This window comes from Ailuropoda melanoleuca, chromosome 4, assembly GCF_002007445.2.
Source record: "Ailuropoda melanoleuca isolate Jingjing chromosome 4, ASM200744v2, whole genome shotgun sequence".
In the NCBI taxonomy this organism is placed as follows: Eukaryota; Metazoa; Chordata; class Mammalia; order Carnivora; family Ursidae; genus Ailuropoda; species Ailuropoda melanoleuca.
This window is the reverse complement of record NC_048221.1, coordinates 115,206,726-115,223,249: the sequence shown is the minus strand read 5'-3', so window position 1 is coordinate 115,223,249 and position 16,524 is coordinate 115,206,726. Positions and strand designations below refer to the sequence as shown.

The window sequence follows — 16,524 nt, the reverse complement described above, 5'->3', positions numbered from 1 at the left end:
AAGACAGTCAGCAAGAGAGGGAGCACAAGCAGGGGGAGTGGGAGAGGAAGAAGCAGGCTCCCAGTGGAGGAGACTGATGCGGGGCTCTATCCCATAACGCCAGGATCACGCCCTGAGCCAAAGGCAGACGCTTAACGACTGAGCCACCCAGGCGCCCCAGACAAAATATTTTAATACATGCTCATAGAACAAAATATACAAATGGCCTGTAAGCAAATGAAGTACTCGATGTTTTTAGTCTCAAGGAAATGAAAATTAAAACCACGATCTGATACCAGTATATATTCACCAGAATGGCTAAAATTTAAAAAGATTAACAACAGCAAATACTGGTGAAGATGTGAGGAAAACAGCATTCTTGGTGTGGATATAAACTGATCGGGAAATAGTCCCAGGTTTCTCACAAAGTAACATACCCCTATGTCATACCATATGACCGAGTAATTCTACTTGTAGTTATCAACCAAAGAGAAATTTAAAAAGCTAACAAAAACACTTGTACAAAAATGTTCATAGAAGCTTGGGGCACCTGGGTGGCAAGTCAGTCAAGCAGCTGTCTTTGGCTCAGGTAATGATCCCAAGTTCCTGGAACGGAGCCCTACATCGGGCTCCCTGCTCAGTGGGGAGTCTGCTTCTCCCTCTCCTCACTCTCTCTCTGCCCCCCCTTCTTGTGCTCTCTCCCTCAAATAAATAAATAAAATCATTAAAAAAATGTTCATAGAAGCTTTCCTCATAATAGCCCCAAAATGGAAACAAAGTATGCATTAATAAGAGAATATACAAAATGCCATATGTTCTTACAAGAAAATACTACAGGGTAACAAATAGGACTCGATCACCTGAGCGAATCTCAAAGGCATTATGCTGAGCAAAAGAAGCCTTACCCAAAAGAGTACATATTGTCTGATTCTATTTCTGCGAAGTTCTAAAACTGGTACAACTAATTTATGATAGGAAAAAAAATCAGAAGTTTGCCTCTGATTGATGAGTGGGGATTAACTTGAAAGGAGCACTAAGGAATGTTCTGGGGGCAATGGCAATGTTCTATATCTTGTTAGGGGATCAGGTTACACAGACGTATGCAATCTTCAAAACTAGCAAAGATATACATAAGACATAGGTGCGTTACAACATGTACATTTTACACCAAAAGGAAAATACCTTAAATAAATATTTAAACTCTAGTTAGTGATACATAGGCTGAGGTATTTAAGGGTCAATGTACTAATTTACTTTGAAGTACATAAAAGAATGAGATGGATTGACAGATGGACAGAAGGATGGATGGGTGGACACATACTGATAAGCCAAATATAGTAAAATGTTAATGATAGCATCTGGCCAGTGGGTATATCAGTGTTCACTGTAAAAATTCTTTCAACTTCACTGTCAATTTGGAAATTTTCATAATAAAATGTTGGAGAAAAAAAGAGGACAGAGAATGTGGTAAGTAAAATGTTCATTGCATCATGAGCAGTTGGAGGAAGTCATAGGATATCATTTAATGCTGACAAACTGAATTGTAGAAGCCTAAGACTATAAAGGTAAACACTAAGAAAGATAATATTATTGACTAAAATTGGAAAGCGGATGAGAGATGAGAGAAGAAAGAGGATGCAAGCTAATTTTAGTTAGCTCAGAGCATGAAGCCAGTACACATGAACTAAAAAGAGATGGCATTATTATTATTTATACTATGTACAAAAAATGAAAGAAAAAAGATCAAACATAGAGGTTATATCAATAAATGCAAATGGGCTCAACCTAAGGAAAAAAACAGAATTCAACTCTGTTCTCTGTACAAGAGACTTGCCTAAGAAAAAGTGATCCGGAAAGGTTAAAAATAAATGTTAGCCAAATTGTGCCAGTCAAAAGCAAACAAAAAGAAAGCAGGCGTCGAGTCTTTGATAACAGACAAGATAGAATTCAAGAAAAAAGTATCAAGCAAGACAAAGAAGATACTAGATAACCACGCTCTCCAATTCCGTAGCAGCTAGCAACTGTAGTTACTGAGCGTCTGAAGTGTGGGTAATGCGACTGAAGACCTGAATTTTTAATTTTATTTAATTAATTAATTTAAAGAGTGCAAAAACCGTGTCCATCATTACAAAAGTTCTATTGGATACCACAGAAAGTAATTGGATGTCATAGAATGTGCTTTGGATAGGGCTGCTTTGTAATGTTAAAGACTCTGAGATGCGACCATCATAAACATCTATACACCAAATAATACAGCATCTACCTTCCTAAAGATGGAAAGATACACACCCACTATAATAACAGACTTTAACATCAAATCTCTCCACACAAGACCAAACAAATGAAAATATCCAGTGCTTAAACATTGAAATTGAAAAATAGAACTTGTAGGGAGACTTGGTGGGCTGATCGTTCTTGAAGCCCTCCAAATATCTCACAACTCTCCTCTACAAGGTTTATATTTGCAGCCCTTGGTGATATTTGGTGATGGTACTCAATAAATTGTCAGTTTTTCTAACGACTATACATCGCCATCCAACGGGTTATGGGCATATATGTAACTTCCCAGAAAACCTATTTGCATCATAAGTTTACTAACCTTCAGCGTTGAGCTGAAAATACAATTAATGGGCATTTCTGAAGTGCTCTGAATTTTTAGGAAGAAAGTCATTGTGTAAGCATTTCTATTTTGGCCCTTTTATAGAGTACATGGGTCCCCAAGGAAAAACCATCTTTGTCTTGTTTAACTATTCACCCCAATTAAATCCCTCAACACCCACATCCATTTGAAGAATAATGCTCCTGACTCAGCTGACATTTCCTCTGATGATAAGCTATTTGCAAAAACAATTCTTGAGACTTCCTGTCTTAAGTCTAAGCCTGATGACCTATAGAAAAAATCTGAATTTTTGCCATGTTAGTCTAGGGGGCCAGGCAGAAGAAGGGAGAGTCATGTTGGTCTTCTCTTTAAAGACTCATCAATGACCCACTCACTTTGGCTTCCCAACAAGTGTAGGAAAAAGTATATGGCAGAATGTTCACCAGAGAAACAGGTATAGAATGAGATGAAACCTCACCAAAGCCACAAAAGCCATCTCTACTTCCTTTTTTTTTTTTTAACTTCCTTTTTTGGAAGGATTTCCTTTTTTGGAAGGACGTATTTGTGAGGGACAAATATTGTCCCAATGCTCTAAGTCCATGAAATGGTTTTCTTCAACAATAGGTATTATAGTAATTCAGTGCTCCTCACACTTATTCCATCTGTCCTTAGAGCTGTGTAGGGGTCAGGATTGCTTTAGGAGAAGACTCCTCCCAACCTTATAATTATCTTGTCTTGGGGTCAGAAATTAAGGCCAATTCTGGGGGGATTTGACAAGGTATTTCGATGGGTCTGCCAACTGGGGGTGGCCAGCGGCCATGTAGCAGGAATCTGACCATCAGAAGACCTGGTCAGGTATGTGCATTGTGTTGCAGACACTGGTTTTTTCTCATTTCAACTTACTTATCAGCATCTTCCCTTCTAAACCTCATATCTTATGTTGATCACAGGACAGTATAAAAACAGAAGCAACCAAGGCTGAAGCAGAGGGCATTGAAAACATCCCCAAGGCCTAGAAGTGTTGCCCATCTTGAAGATCCATTGGATGGCTTGTCTATCCTTTTCTCCAGAAGCAGTGTGTCACCCACTATATCTGCATGTGACCAGCGTGGTTTGTCTCAGCCTGCGGATGGTCAATTCTTAGATCCTGATTGGCCCATTTCAGCCGTAGCTGATGATGACAAGGGTGCTTTTGCAGGGTGAGAAATGAAAATACAATATCCACTCTGAGGTGCTTTCACGATGAGCAGTGTGTTTGCTAACACCCAAGGCCCCGTATAATTTGATCTTCTTGTGCATGTTGCAAGAAGGTCATACTCCGCCTACCTTTGACATGACATGAAGTCCCCAAAGGGGTCAGTCTCAGGGGCCTTGGAGGGCAAATATGCTGTCTAGTAAGGTGACCACATCAGTTAAGTTAGTGTGAACCCTCAGGCCCTGTTGGGGAAGCCTACAGACAACACCTGGCGGTCAGGAGTTAGAGCAGGTCTGCAATAAGGCAGCGTGTGTGGACGGTTTTCTGTTTACACTGGAGGTTGTTGATGGAGGACTGTTTCACCAGGGAGACTGAAGCTGTTTTGCTTAAAGAAACAAAACAAAAGCCTAAAGCTGTTTTGCTGTCCAACTCTGACATCAGGGGTTAAACAGACTGCTTATGCTGGTGAGGTATGCTTCAGATGAAAATCGAGTACAGCTTTAGGCTAAAGGAAACCTTGCACACCCCGTCTGAAGGCAGAGTTAATCTTGATAATGGTGGTTGGCTGATTCCGCTGGAGGGAAGCCCTGTTTGGATTCCTGGGGTTTGTGTCCACAAGCGTTGGGTTTTATTCCTTCTCCCAGAGGGGCGACTTAACTGACCTCACTAAGGAAGCATCAACAAAGTTCTCACCATGCACAAGGATGGGAGGAGTCCTTTTTTATAGCTCTGAAATACAGAAGTCCAGTCTTCTAGAGCATACCTCTTATCTTCTTTCCCGTCAGTCTTGAGTGGAGCATGGAATGTGCTCAGTTGCTCAGTATGTTGTATCCTGGAATCCAGGGTATGACCCAAGGGCAGGTACCTTTGACCCAAGGTTGCAGAACGTGGAGTTGGACAATACATAGTAGAGGTCTCCAAATCAGAGTCTACACATATGGCCCAAAATTCACCTGCCAATTCAAGTGGCTAGACAGAGAAACCCAGATTATCAATTTTTTTGTTCATTCGAGAAATGGCATGACTCTCATTGATAGTCAAATCCATGCTGGGCACTGTTCAAGAAGTTAGAGATCTATCTATGAACAACAGAAAATAATCCTCTGGAAGTCTTATATTGGTAGAAAGGAGACAATGGTGAAGGACTATAAACAATAGAAAGCAAGCTGTAAGATGGCCCAGAGTCAGGGCAGGAATGTCCCACAGGTTGACGTAGCAGCTGGCATGGGCATGATGGGTCTATTTATGGTGCCTGAGACTGGGTTGCAAAGCTAGTCAACCAAGAGCCTATCTCTGTTTCTATTTTCCATTTGGAAAATGGGTATAATGATATCTCTTTAGAATGCTTTGAATTCCATGGGTGAAAAAATGATCCCTGATATGAAGGCAAAGTTGTTCTCATCCCAGCATGAAAGTTCTTTTGGTTTTTTGATCTTGTCACAATTTGAAATCTGTGTGCCCCAGTAGGATATCCCCCTGGGCTCTAATCAGAGGACCCATGTTCTGATCTAGCTCTGCCATCAGGAGATGTGTAACCTTAGGCAAGGTGTTCAGCCTCTTAGAACCCTAGTCTCTTGACCTGTGAAAAGATTGAGTTGGGCCAGGAGATTCGTAAGCTCACAGTTTTTTCTATCTCCCATACAATTCAAAGAAATATCATCCCCTAAACCAGTCTTACCAATATAAATGGGGATCATGGTTAGGAAAATTCTCTTGCTTAGCTTATGGCCTAACTAATTTTTGTTCATTTAATGCAACAATCTTCTTGTTATTTCATTGACTAAAAGTATGTATTTTTCCTACTTCTCACTTGTTTCCTGTGTATCTATTTTGCAGTTTCAAGATCTCTCGCAACAGTTTTGCCATCATTTTAGCTTTTTCATTTAGCTTTGATTTTAGCTTATGAGCTTTCCCTTTTTGTTTTCTTACTGAAGATCAGTGTTCCTGATGTTGCATTTACTATGTGGTCCCAGCATGTTAATAATATACAGGAGCCACCATGTATCAAGTGCTTACTATAAGCCAGGCACAAAATGTCTATGTGCTCATCGTAATCCTCAGAAGACTCTAAAAGACACACTGTTACCATCTTTATCTTATAAGAGGAGAAACAGATGGCTTAAGAGGGAACATTTATACAACTAGGGAGAGCCCCGTTGGGATTGTCTGATTCTGGGGCTCAAATTGTATTCCAAACTGACTCAATTGGTATCTAAGTCGGGGGGTTGGGGGGAGACAGAAAGACAGAGATAGAGAGAGACAGAGAGGAAGGAAAGGAAAAAAAGGAGAAGAAAAAAATAAATTCAGGGAAAAATGCAAAATGCTTATGATATTTTTTAAATTCTAAATGAAAATAACTTTAGTCCCACCGAAAATGTATAATATTACAATTTTACAATGTAGATTATCTGCTTTATGGAAAATTTCAGTACCAATGAGAAAAATAATGCTGCTTATTTTAGCCATTATGATGTTATTATCTGGATCTATTTAAGAAGTAGTAAAATGGAGGCAACATTCCAATCTTTAACTCTGAAATTAGATCCTGGGCCCTACGGCAAGGGTCGGACAGGCAGCATGTGGCCCAAGGTCAAGGAGTACCCCAAGATGAACCCAAAAGCTCATGCCCCAAGAGAGACAAAAGCAGATTCACAAATTCCCTAATACTAAATGGCAACTCTTTCTGAGCATCGGAATAGCCCATTCTGCTTTCAAGTAAGATCAACTCAGAAAACAGAGTCTAGGACAATTAAGGGCCAATAATAATCCTTCACTGGAAAGCCTGCCCTCATCAACAACTGTGTGCCTACGATGCTCTCTGCCTTCCCTAAATTCATGACCGTTTTGGGAAAGCTCCGATGTCTTGCTAAAGCCTCACTTTGCTCTGCAGCTCTCGTGCCCACCCGGAGCTGCAGGCAGAGGCTCCCCTGTGGCGTGGGTCTCTTCTCAGCGGCGGGCCTTAGCGCCAGCACAGCTGTTGTCGAGAGGCCGTCACACCCCATCACGTCTATTGACACCCTGCGACCTGCTAGGTCATGGCCTGAATGCTTCACTAAGGTTATCTATGAGTCGTTGTAACTTCGGGGTTTTTTGTTTCATGCAAAGATCAGAAATGCAAAAATAGAGTCCTTTAATCAGAGGGAACTCAAAAATAATTATCCTGTACTCATAAATTATTAATCTCTGTAAATCAGCCATAACTCCTTACTACCTTCTAAAAAATTACTTTTCAGGGGCTCCTGGGTGGCTCAGTCGTTAAGCATCTGCCTTCGGCCCAGGGCGTGATCCCGGCGTTGTGGGATCGAGCCCCACATCAGGCTCCTCCACTGGGAGCCTGCTTCTTCCTCTCCCCCTCCCCCTGCTTATGTTCCCTCTCGCTGGCTGTCTGTCAAATAAATAAATAAAATCTTTTAAAAAAATTACTTTTCAAATTTTGTTCGTAGCAAGGACCTTATTTCCCCCCACCCAAACTATCGATGTGGTGGTAACAAGGAAGCAGAGAAGCCTATGTGAGCAAATACATTTGTGTTCTACAACAGCTTATGAACCACGGAAATCTGGTAGACACCAGTCTGCATCTCATTTCTTGAAGACATGTCTGCCTGAAAGCAGAGAGGAATATTTTTCAGTCCAAGCTATAAGGCTACTGTAACATCTAACTTTTTTATTCACCCTCTGAACCATTTTTAAGCATCCAGTGCAGTCATGTGAACTATATGCACATCGTTCGACAAGTCTCTAGAACTTTTTCACCTTGCAAAACTGAAACTCTACATCCACCGAATAATAGCTCATTTTCCCCCCCTCCCCAGTTCCTGGCAACTACTGTTCTGCTTTCTATTGTCTGTGATTTTGACTATTCGCAACTACCTCACATCAGTGCAAACATACTTTATCTGTGTTTCGGTAACTGGCTTGTTTCACTTAGCATAACATCCTCAAGGTTTATCCATGTTGTAGGATTCCTTTCTTTTTAAAGGCTGAATAATATTCCATTGTATAGATATATATATAGACCACATTTTCTTTATCCATGCATCTTCAATGGACATTTTAGTTGCTTCCACCTCTTGGCTATCGTGAATGATGCCTCAATGAACATGGTATGTAAATATCTCTTTGAAATCCTGTTTTCAATTCTTTGGGAAATAGAACCAGAAGTGGAATTGCTAGATTACATGGTAATTCTATTTTTAATTTTTTTTAAGATTTTATTTATTCATTTGACAGAGAGAGAGACAGCCAGTGAGAGAGGGAACACAAGCAGGGGAAGTGGGAGAGGAAGAAGCAGGCTCATAGCGGAGGAGCCTGACGTGGGGCTCCATCTCAGATCTCCAGGATCACGCCCTGAGCCGAAGGCAGACACTTAATGACTGAGCCACCCAGGCGCCCCTATTTTTAATTTTTTGGTGAGCCTCCATATCATTTTCCATAGCAGCTGCACCATTTTCTATTGCCACCAACAGGGTGCAAGGGTTCCAATTTCTCCATATCCTTGCCAACACTTGTTATTTACTGCATTTTAAAAAAAATAATTAGAAATAAACTTTATTATTTGAGGCGGAAGGGAGAGGCAGAGGGAGAAAGAGAACCCACAGCACAGAGCCCGATGTGGGGCTCGATCTCACAACCCTGAGATCATCACCTGAGCCAAAGTCGAGAGTTGGACACTTACCCGACTAAACCACTAAGGCACCCCTTATTATGATTTTAATCAGACATGCCAATTTCTGTCCTCTATGTAGACAACACTGAGTGAAAATTTGCTCACGGCAGTATTTATCATTTTTTTGATAGTGACCATCCTAATGGTTGTGAGGTCATATCTCAGTGTGGTTCCTCACTTTTTATTTTTGTTAAAAGAAAAATAATAACCAAGCAAATAATTCCAAATAATCCAATTAAACATTCTATCAAATTCTTTTCATACAATTGAACAGTATTGTCTCTCTGGCAATAATTTGTCCTTTGTCAGCAATGCAGAGACCCTCTGACATAGCATTCTACCCCAGGTATAGAGTCAACATACACCAGTAAGCATATTCCTTATCAGACATGTATGAGAGTATTCACAGCAGCTTTATTATTAGCCCCAATCTGGAGACTAGCAAAGTCCATCAACACTACCATGGATAATAAGTAAATTGTGGTGTATTTACATGATGGAATACAAAACAGCGGTTAAAAAAAAGGAACTTCTGCTACATGTGACAGCTTGGACAAATTTTACATAGTATTGAATAAAGGAAACCAGATACAAAAGAATACGTACTATATAATTTTATTTGTATGAAGTTCAAAAAAAGGCAAAACTATGGAGCCAGAGGTCAGAAAATGGTTTCCATTGGTGGAGTACTGACTGTTAGGAAATGCAAGGTTATTGGGGATGCTATAAATACGTTATATCTAGATCCAGGTAGTACTTACATGAGTGTATACATATATGAAAATTAATTAAGCTGAATAGTATATTTAAGTCTGTACACTTGCCTTTATAGGAAGCTGCAACTGTCTAAAAAAAATAAGAGATCAGTCTTAACAAAAGGACCCATCTGCATTGACAAGATACTCTCTTTTTGTTTTTTAAGAGAGGCTACTACCCAAAAATCAACTGGCTGGTGGGAGGCAGTGAGTTTGGGAAACGCTGGACAGGAAAAAAAAAAATTCCAAACTCATCACTGAAGTGAACTTCAAAAAATGGAAGAGAATGGAAGTTTCCATTTACTCTGCACCTACTACTTCCTGGCAATAAATAAGAAAAATATGTTAACTTGGAGGGTATTCAGAGTCCTCTAATTTACTATGATGTCCTCAGTCCTTGAATGTGTTAATTTTTAAATGCTAAAATTCATCACTCAGTTGTCATTCATAACAATTAATTGAAGATCCACGGTGAGCTTAGCTTTGTTTATATGCAGTTGTTGCCTTGCATTGTTAAGCATAGAGTTACATTTGTTTGTGTTCATTCCTTATTGCTGCAAAGCAATGCAATGATGTAAATAGGGGATTGAAAATCAAGCCATTGCTGAAAGATTAGTGTTCTACATAACTCAGCTCTAAATAGCACTCCATCAACTCTTTCAATATTAAAGGAAACACTGCCTCATGAAGTCATCCTAATTTATAGCCAGGATTCTTTATTAGTAATAATAATATGGCACTGTCTAGATTTTGAGATACAAGTAAACCATAATAAATCCTAGTTTAATTAGCCTGTTTTCCATTGAAAGAGACCTTGGTTACCAACGCCTATCCTGGGATAGACAATTAGGCGGTACTGGATTCCTCCAGGATTAGAAATATACACAATTAAAGATAAACTTACTTCATGCGTGCTGAGCCTCTTGAAAACAGTTACATTGCCTCCCACCAGCCAGTCCAAGCCCTGTCATCTCTCACCTGCACAGTTACAATAACCTCCCACCCAGTGTCCCTGCTTCTCCTCTTGCCCTTTGTCTGTTCTCTACACAGTAACTGGAGTGGTCCTTTTAAAACCTAAGTCTGATAGAAACCCTTCTTTGCTCCAAACACACCAAAGGCTTCACATCTCACTCAAAATAAAACCCATATTACAAGGCCCTATGCTATCTGGCTTCATTAGCCCTCTGACCTTCTTTATGAAACCCTCCCTTTCACTCTGGCCCCTCTAGACAGCTGACCCATTCCTGGTCATGAGCACGCCTGAGTGCCTTTGCACTTGGTCCCTCAGAGCCTAGATAGCTTGCTCCCTGATTGCATTCTGGAATTAGTTCAACTCTCACCTCATTTTAGAGATTCCTGACCACTCTAAGATAGCTCCTCAAATAGTATCCATATCCTTACCTCCATATTTTATTTTTCCCCATAGCACTTGGCAGCATCCTACATGTTTAATGAATGTGCTTATGGTTACTGTCTGTCTTTTCTCTAGAATGTGAGCTCCCCCTACTGGAGAATAAGGACTTTATTTGTTCACTGTTGCAGTCCCATGGTCTAGTACAGTGCCTGCTATATTGTAGCTGTTCAGTAAACACTTGTGGCTTAATCATATAATGAATGGCTTAATGTGTATTCAGAGAGAATGCAATCTGTAGTTATTTTAAGTTAGGAATTACAGAATCATTTCTAAGCTATGTATTGTCAGCTCTTAGGGTATCATCAGCAGATTTCTAACAAAGACATGTATAGATAGCTTGATGTTTATAACATTTAAAAAGGCACTGAGATATATGTGACAAACTGACTTTCATCTGGTGATATGTGATAAATAGAACACAAAGGTTTATGGGGTGCCTGGGTGGCTCAGTCAATTAAGTGTCCGACTCTCGATTTTGGCCCAGGTCATGATCTCAGGGTCCTGGGATCCGGCCCCATGTCAGGTTCCATGCAGTGTCTGCAGTCTGCTTGGGATTTTCTCTCTCCTTCTCCCTCCCCCCCTTCCCTGCTCATGCTCTCTCTCTATTTCTCTAAAATAAATAAATAAAATCTTTTAAAAAACATAAAGCTTTATGATACTGACTATATCATAATTTTTGGCCATCAGACTCAGTGTTTAGCAGCAAACGTACATATATCAAGTTACAGTCTTTGCTCAGATGTAGCAAGATGTCCCTGTAGTTCTTTGGTATATATCACCTGGTGCAGGAACGCTGTAACTGCCACTCCCTCACTGGTCAGGAGAGATATACAGACACACGTTGCCATTCGTTGCTCTACAAGAGGGGTCAGCAAACTACAGCATATGCGCCAAAAGCAGGTCAACAGTCTGTTTTGGAATAGTCTGAAAGCTAACAATAATTGTACATTTTAAACAGTTACAAAACAAAAAATTATGCCCTGGAGACCATATGTTACCCACAAAGCCTAAAACATTTGTTATCTGATCCTTTACAGGAAACGTTTGCTGAACCCTGCTCTACAAAATCAGGTCAACGGACATGATTCTGAGAGAAGAAAAACGATCCTGAAAACAGAGAATTGGGCGTAGATGTGCTGAAACACCTGTTTTGGCTTGCTGGTTCTGTCCATAGTACAAGGGCAATGGGCTTCTTAATAGAAGATGGAGTGAAAAACTTTTGCAAAGTCCAGGGGAAATGAAACTGGCAAAAAGAGCATCACCCTCCCCTTAAATTTTAAATTTTGAGTTTCAGAAAGGGGAAAATCCAGATAAAACTAATTTAAAAACTAATATAAGGCAAAACACGAGAAGGAAAAAATAAGCTTGGTGGTACGGTGGCCGAGTGCCTCCTTGTGGCAAGAATGACAAGATATCCACCAGTGGTCATTCTCCCTGTCTTTTGGTAGTGACACTTCTGAATTTGAGCTTGGAAAAAGGCTGCCCAACTACAAGCTACATTTCCCAGCCTCCGCTGCAGCTCGGCACAGCCAGGCTCCTGTAAGTGGGATAGGAACCCAAAAGATGCAGATCGCGTCCATGTGACTAACTTCCAGGTTGACCATAGAATAAAATGACCTGTATTTCCCTTTACCCTTCATTCTTCCCGGTGGCCAGGAGCTGGAGGTGCAGGTTGAGACTGCAGGGTCACCCCGCCAAACTTGAGCTGCCTACGCGGAAACTTCTTTAAGAGCAAAAGAAGCTCCTATCTTGCTTAAGCCACCACCTTTGGGGTCATCTCTATTACAACAACTCACACAACAACTTACAACACAGTGATGTTGCTTATAGGTTTATATATGTAAATGCAAAACATATATTTTAACATAATGTAAGAAAAAAGCAATTTCTTAGACACCCCTGGGATGTCTCACGTTCATGTCTTCACAAGAATCATACTCATGTATGAGCTCACAAAATACATGAAAACATTCAATTATGTTTTCTTTACAAGATGTTATGCTTTTACAATTTAAATTTAAAAGTTCGGTCAATCTTAAATTTATTTTTAAGAAATTCTTTATAAGAAAATAAAGAGTTCACGCAATTTTTTGTTTCCAAAGAGCTATCCTGTGGCCCAAACTTCATTACTTCAATAACTGCTGATTTGAAGATCTACCTTTATTATTCCTTTATGCACGCATTCCTTTTGTCGCTCAACAAATATCAATTGCAAGCCTACCGCGCCGGGGCAGAAGCCCAGTGAGAAGCAAAGCACGGTCCCTGCCACGCAGGCCGCCGTACCTGGCAGCATACAGTGTGGGGAGGAGACAGAAAGCAGCAGTCAGACAAGCAAGTAGGACTTGCAAAGTGCTGAGAAGGAAACATACAGCGCAGAGAGAGGACGATGGGGTGGAGATGCAGGGTAGCTTCCTCCTGCAGACTGCTTGAGGGAAGTTCTTTGAATTTAAGCCAGAGCTCCAAGAATGAGATCGAGTCCCCCTCGCAAAGAGCCAGGGGACAAGCACCCCACATGGAACGACCCTAAAAACATAAACTCAGCTATGTTTTTAGGCAATGACTCCAGATGTTTGGAGGACAAAGGATAGAAGAAGGAGGAGGACAACAATAAAGGAAACTGGGAGGGGCCCCCCTTCGGTGGCTCAGTTGGCTGAGCGCCTGTCTTTGGCTCAGGTCATGATCTCAGGGTTCTAAGATCGAGTCCCACAGGGGGCTCTCCTCTCATCAGGGGGGTGGTATGCTCCTCCCTCTCCCTCTGTGCACTCTCCCTCTCTCAAATAAATAAATAAAATCTTTTCTAAAAATTGGGAAATGACGGCCATACATTTGGGGAAGCAAAACTCCCACATACCTTGGACTCTATTTCAGATCTCCTTTCTGCTCCACTGATCTGACTTATTCTCACACCAGGAGCACGAGGAACACATTTCTACAGTTCCATACTACATTTTAGTTTGTGCTGGAGTACATTTTCCCACCCCTCCCAACTCAGAATTTCCCAAATATTCCTGCATGTTTGTTCTTCCATGTGATCTTTGGGATTGCATGAACTTTATAAATCAATTTATGGGGGAATTAACATTTTTGTAATATTACGTCTTCCTATCAAAAATGAGACAGGTCCCTACACTTCTTCCTGTCTTCTTTCCAGAGCCTCAATAGGGTAATTTTTATAACAATTTTCTGTACGTTAGTCCTATACATTTCTTTTGAAGCTAATTTTTATAATTTCTGTTATTTTTACAGCTGGATTGAGATCTTTCTTTTGTTATACTTCCTAACATAACTTTTGTCATATTTCCTCACATTTGTAGTGGAAAGGGGAAAAAGTATTGGGGAGAGTAGAGTTGACCACATATATTTTCCCTGATCCCTTGGTGTCACACCTGGATTATAGGTTTGAAATTAAAAAGCTTCCCTTGAAAGGAGGCTTCCTGTCTCTTGACCCACCTGAGGAAAGATTACAGGGTAGCAGGAAGTATGGGAAGAAAAAATAAATCAATTATTATTTCAAATTATCATTCCATTATATTAAATATAGACTATAACAATATTTTTATGAAAATAAAATATTAAGCGGCACTTTTTATGTTGCTTCACATTCTGTGACTCCCAAAGACAAAGACAAAGGTTCACACATTCAAGAAGAGATGTAAGGCATATTCTCAGGATGTACACACACACTCATACACAAACTCTCACACACACACACACACACACAGGCACATACATATACATGCATGCAAAATGGAATCCTCTGAGGGATACAAATAAAAGTCGTTTCATTTTATTCTTAATACTCTTCTGTATTTTACAAATATTTGCCAATTAACCAATTTTGCTTTTAGGATCCGAAAAAAATTAAGTAGCAAAAAATAGAAATAAATAAAATCTTAAAAAAATTAAGTAGCAAATGTAAGAAGATTTCTGGCTCTCCTTCTACCCATTAAATTAGCTCTAGTTGGTACATGCATGTGATATTCTTTTTTTAAAGATTTTACTTATTTATTTATTTATTTATTTGAGAGAGAGAGAGTGTGTGCACTAATGGGGGAGGGGCAGAGGGAGAGGCAGAAGCCGACTCCCCACTGAGCAGGGAGCCTGATGTGGGACTTGATTCCAGGACTATGGAATCATGACCCAAACCAAAGGCAGATACTTAACCAACTGAGCCACCCAGGCGCCCCTATATGCATATGATAAGGACCAGTTCCCTTATGCTCAGGTGAGAATAGTAACAGAACAGTGGTGGAGAGTCTAGAGTCATAAACCACTCCAGTCCCCAGAAATATTAATACAGCAACAAACATTTCTTCGATGGTTATAATTTTGCAGGCATTGTGATAGGGACATGACAATGACAAGGAGCTGTCCTCTCTTACAGGAGCTCACATAACAGAAGGGAGATAGATGGTAAGAGCTATTGCAACTATGAGGTCACTCAGAGGCCAGCAAATCTGAAATAACATAACAATGACATATACTTCCAAGACCACAGGAACAAGACCTTTACAAATTCACCCTTGGAAGAGATTGCCCTGGCAGGCAAAATGTTCTTTCCCAGCGTTGTAGGTAAGCCAAAGCCAAATGTCTTTCTTTCTGGGATACTTAAGATCCTATTGGATGCAATGTGTGGCTTGAGTGTCCTCTGAAATTTCTCCTGTCTCTAAATACCATCCTTCTATAAGATCAGCAAGGACTGGGAGAGTCACAAGAGGCAGCTAAGAGTAAGTGAAACTTACGAAATGATTATACCGTCTCTAGTATAGATTTCCATTCGTTCTCTCCTCCTACCTCAATGCACCACGTGTTTCTCCAATGAGTTCATCCCTGAGTCAGTGATTTGACAACAGGCTAAGACGGATAGAGCAAGATGCCCCCAGAGTACATTTTTCCCCTCTCTGAAGTAATACGTAGGTACAAAAACTTGTTTTCCATAACACATTCATTTTTCTCCTTTCTTTTCAAAATTGCTCTTTCACACAAGAGCTATTCTATCCAAAAGGAAACAAAAACATTAGTAAGAAAAATATATACCTACATATATTCATTAAGGATGACAAGAAAAAATCTTAAGGAAAATAGAACCAATAAGTGAATCATTCGGTCTACATCTGCAATGCCAAACTGTTTGCTGCTTCACCGAATTACCTGAACTCACAGGCTATTTCTATGCCACACCACCTCAACCTAATATTGGTACACAGCATTATTTTTGAAAAGACCAAAAGTCAATGGGACTTTGGGGCCTTTGGGATACTTAAAAATAGCTTAATGACTGAAATAACTCTTCCTGTATTCACAAATGCAAAGCCTAGAGGAAAAATTTTAACCTAGCACATCACTTGCAAATTTAAATATTTCTATATGCTGTTCACATCTCCAAAGAATTCAGGCCCAACTGGTGCCATTCAACAGGACATTGTAGCACTTTTGCAGGGAATTTATACAAATATGTACTCAGTTCTTTGGTTAGGACTTGTCATCCTCACTTAAGAAAAATACATATTACATAACTCATTGTAGGAAACCAAAGCATTACCTTTTAAGTGATCATTGGTATCAAGGTTCCCTTTCTGCCCATTAAAAGGGCAACTTGCAAAACTCAAGAGTGCCCCATTGTGGAAGAATGGCACAACTGACTTCTACTCAGGGTTTGGCTGTTCTTCTTTTTGCTTTGTTTGGTTTTGCTTTCCTACAAGGGCTTCTCTTTATATAAGAAACTTTCTAAACTTTCTAAACTCTGGTTTAGAAACCGTAACTAGGGGCACCTGGGTGGCTCGGTCGTTAAGCGTCTGCCTTCAGCTCAGGGTGTGATTCCAGGGTCCTGGGATGGAGCCCCATGTCAGGCTCCTCTGCTATGAGCCTGCTTCTTCCTCTCCCACTCCCCCTGCCTGTATTCCCTCTCTCGCTGGC

At 40.4% G+C, this 16,524-nt stretch overlaps 1 protein-coding gene across 1 annotated transcript in view; it reads right to left on the bottom strand.

Annotated features, from left to right (window-relative positions):
- The window catches only part of FEZ2 (fasciculation and elongation protein zeta 2), a 49,589-nt gene extending 42,814 nt beyond the window's left edge, over nucleotides 1–6,775 (bottom strand). The window contains exon 1 of the mRNA XM_034657292.1: nucleotides 6,652–6,775. Coding sequence (XP_034513183.1) covers nucleotides 6,652–6,775 — 124 coding nt within the window. The remainder of the gene's footprint in view (nucleotides 1–6,651) is intronic.
- Nucleotides 6,776–16,524: the final 9,749 nt, after the last annotated feature.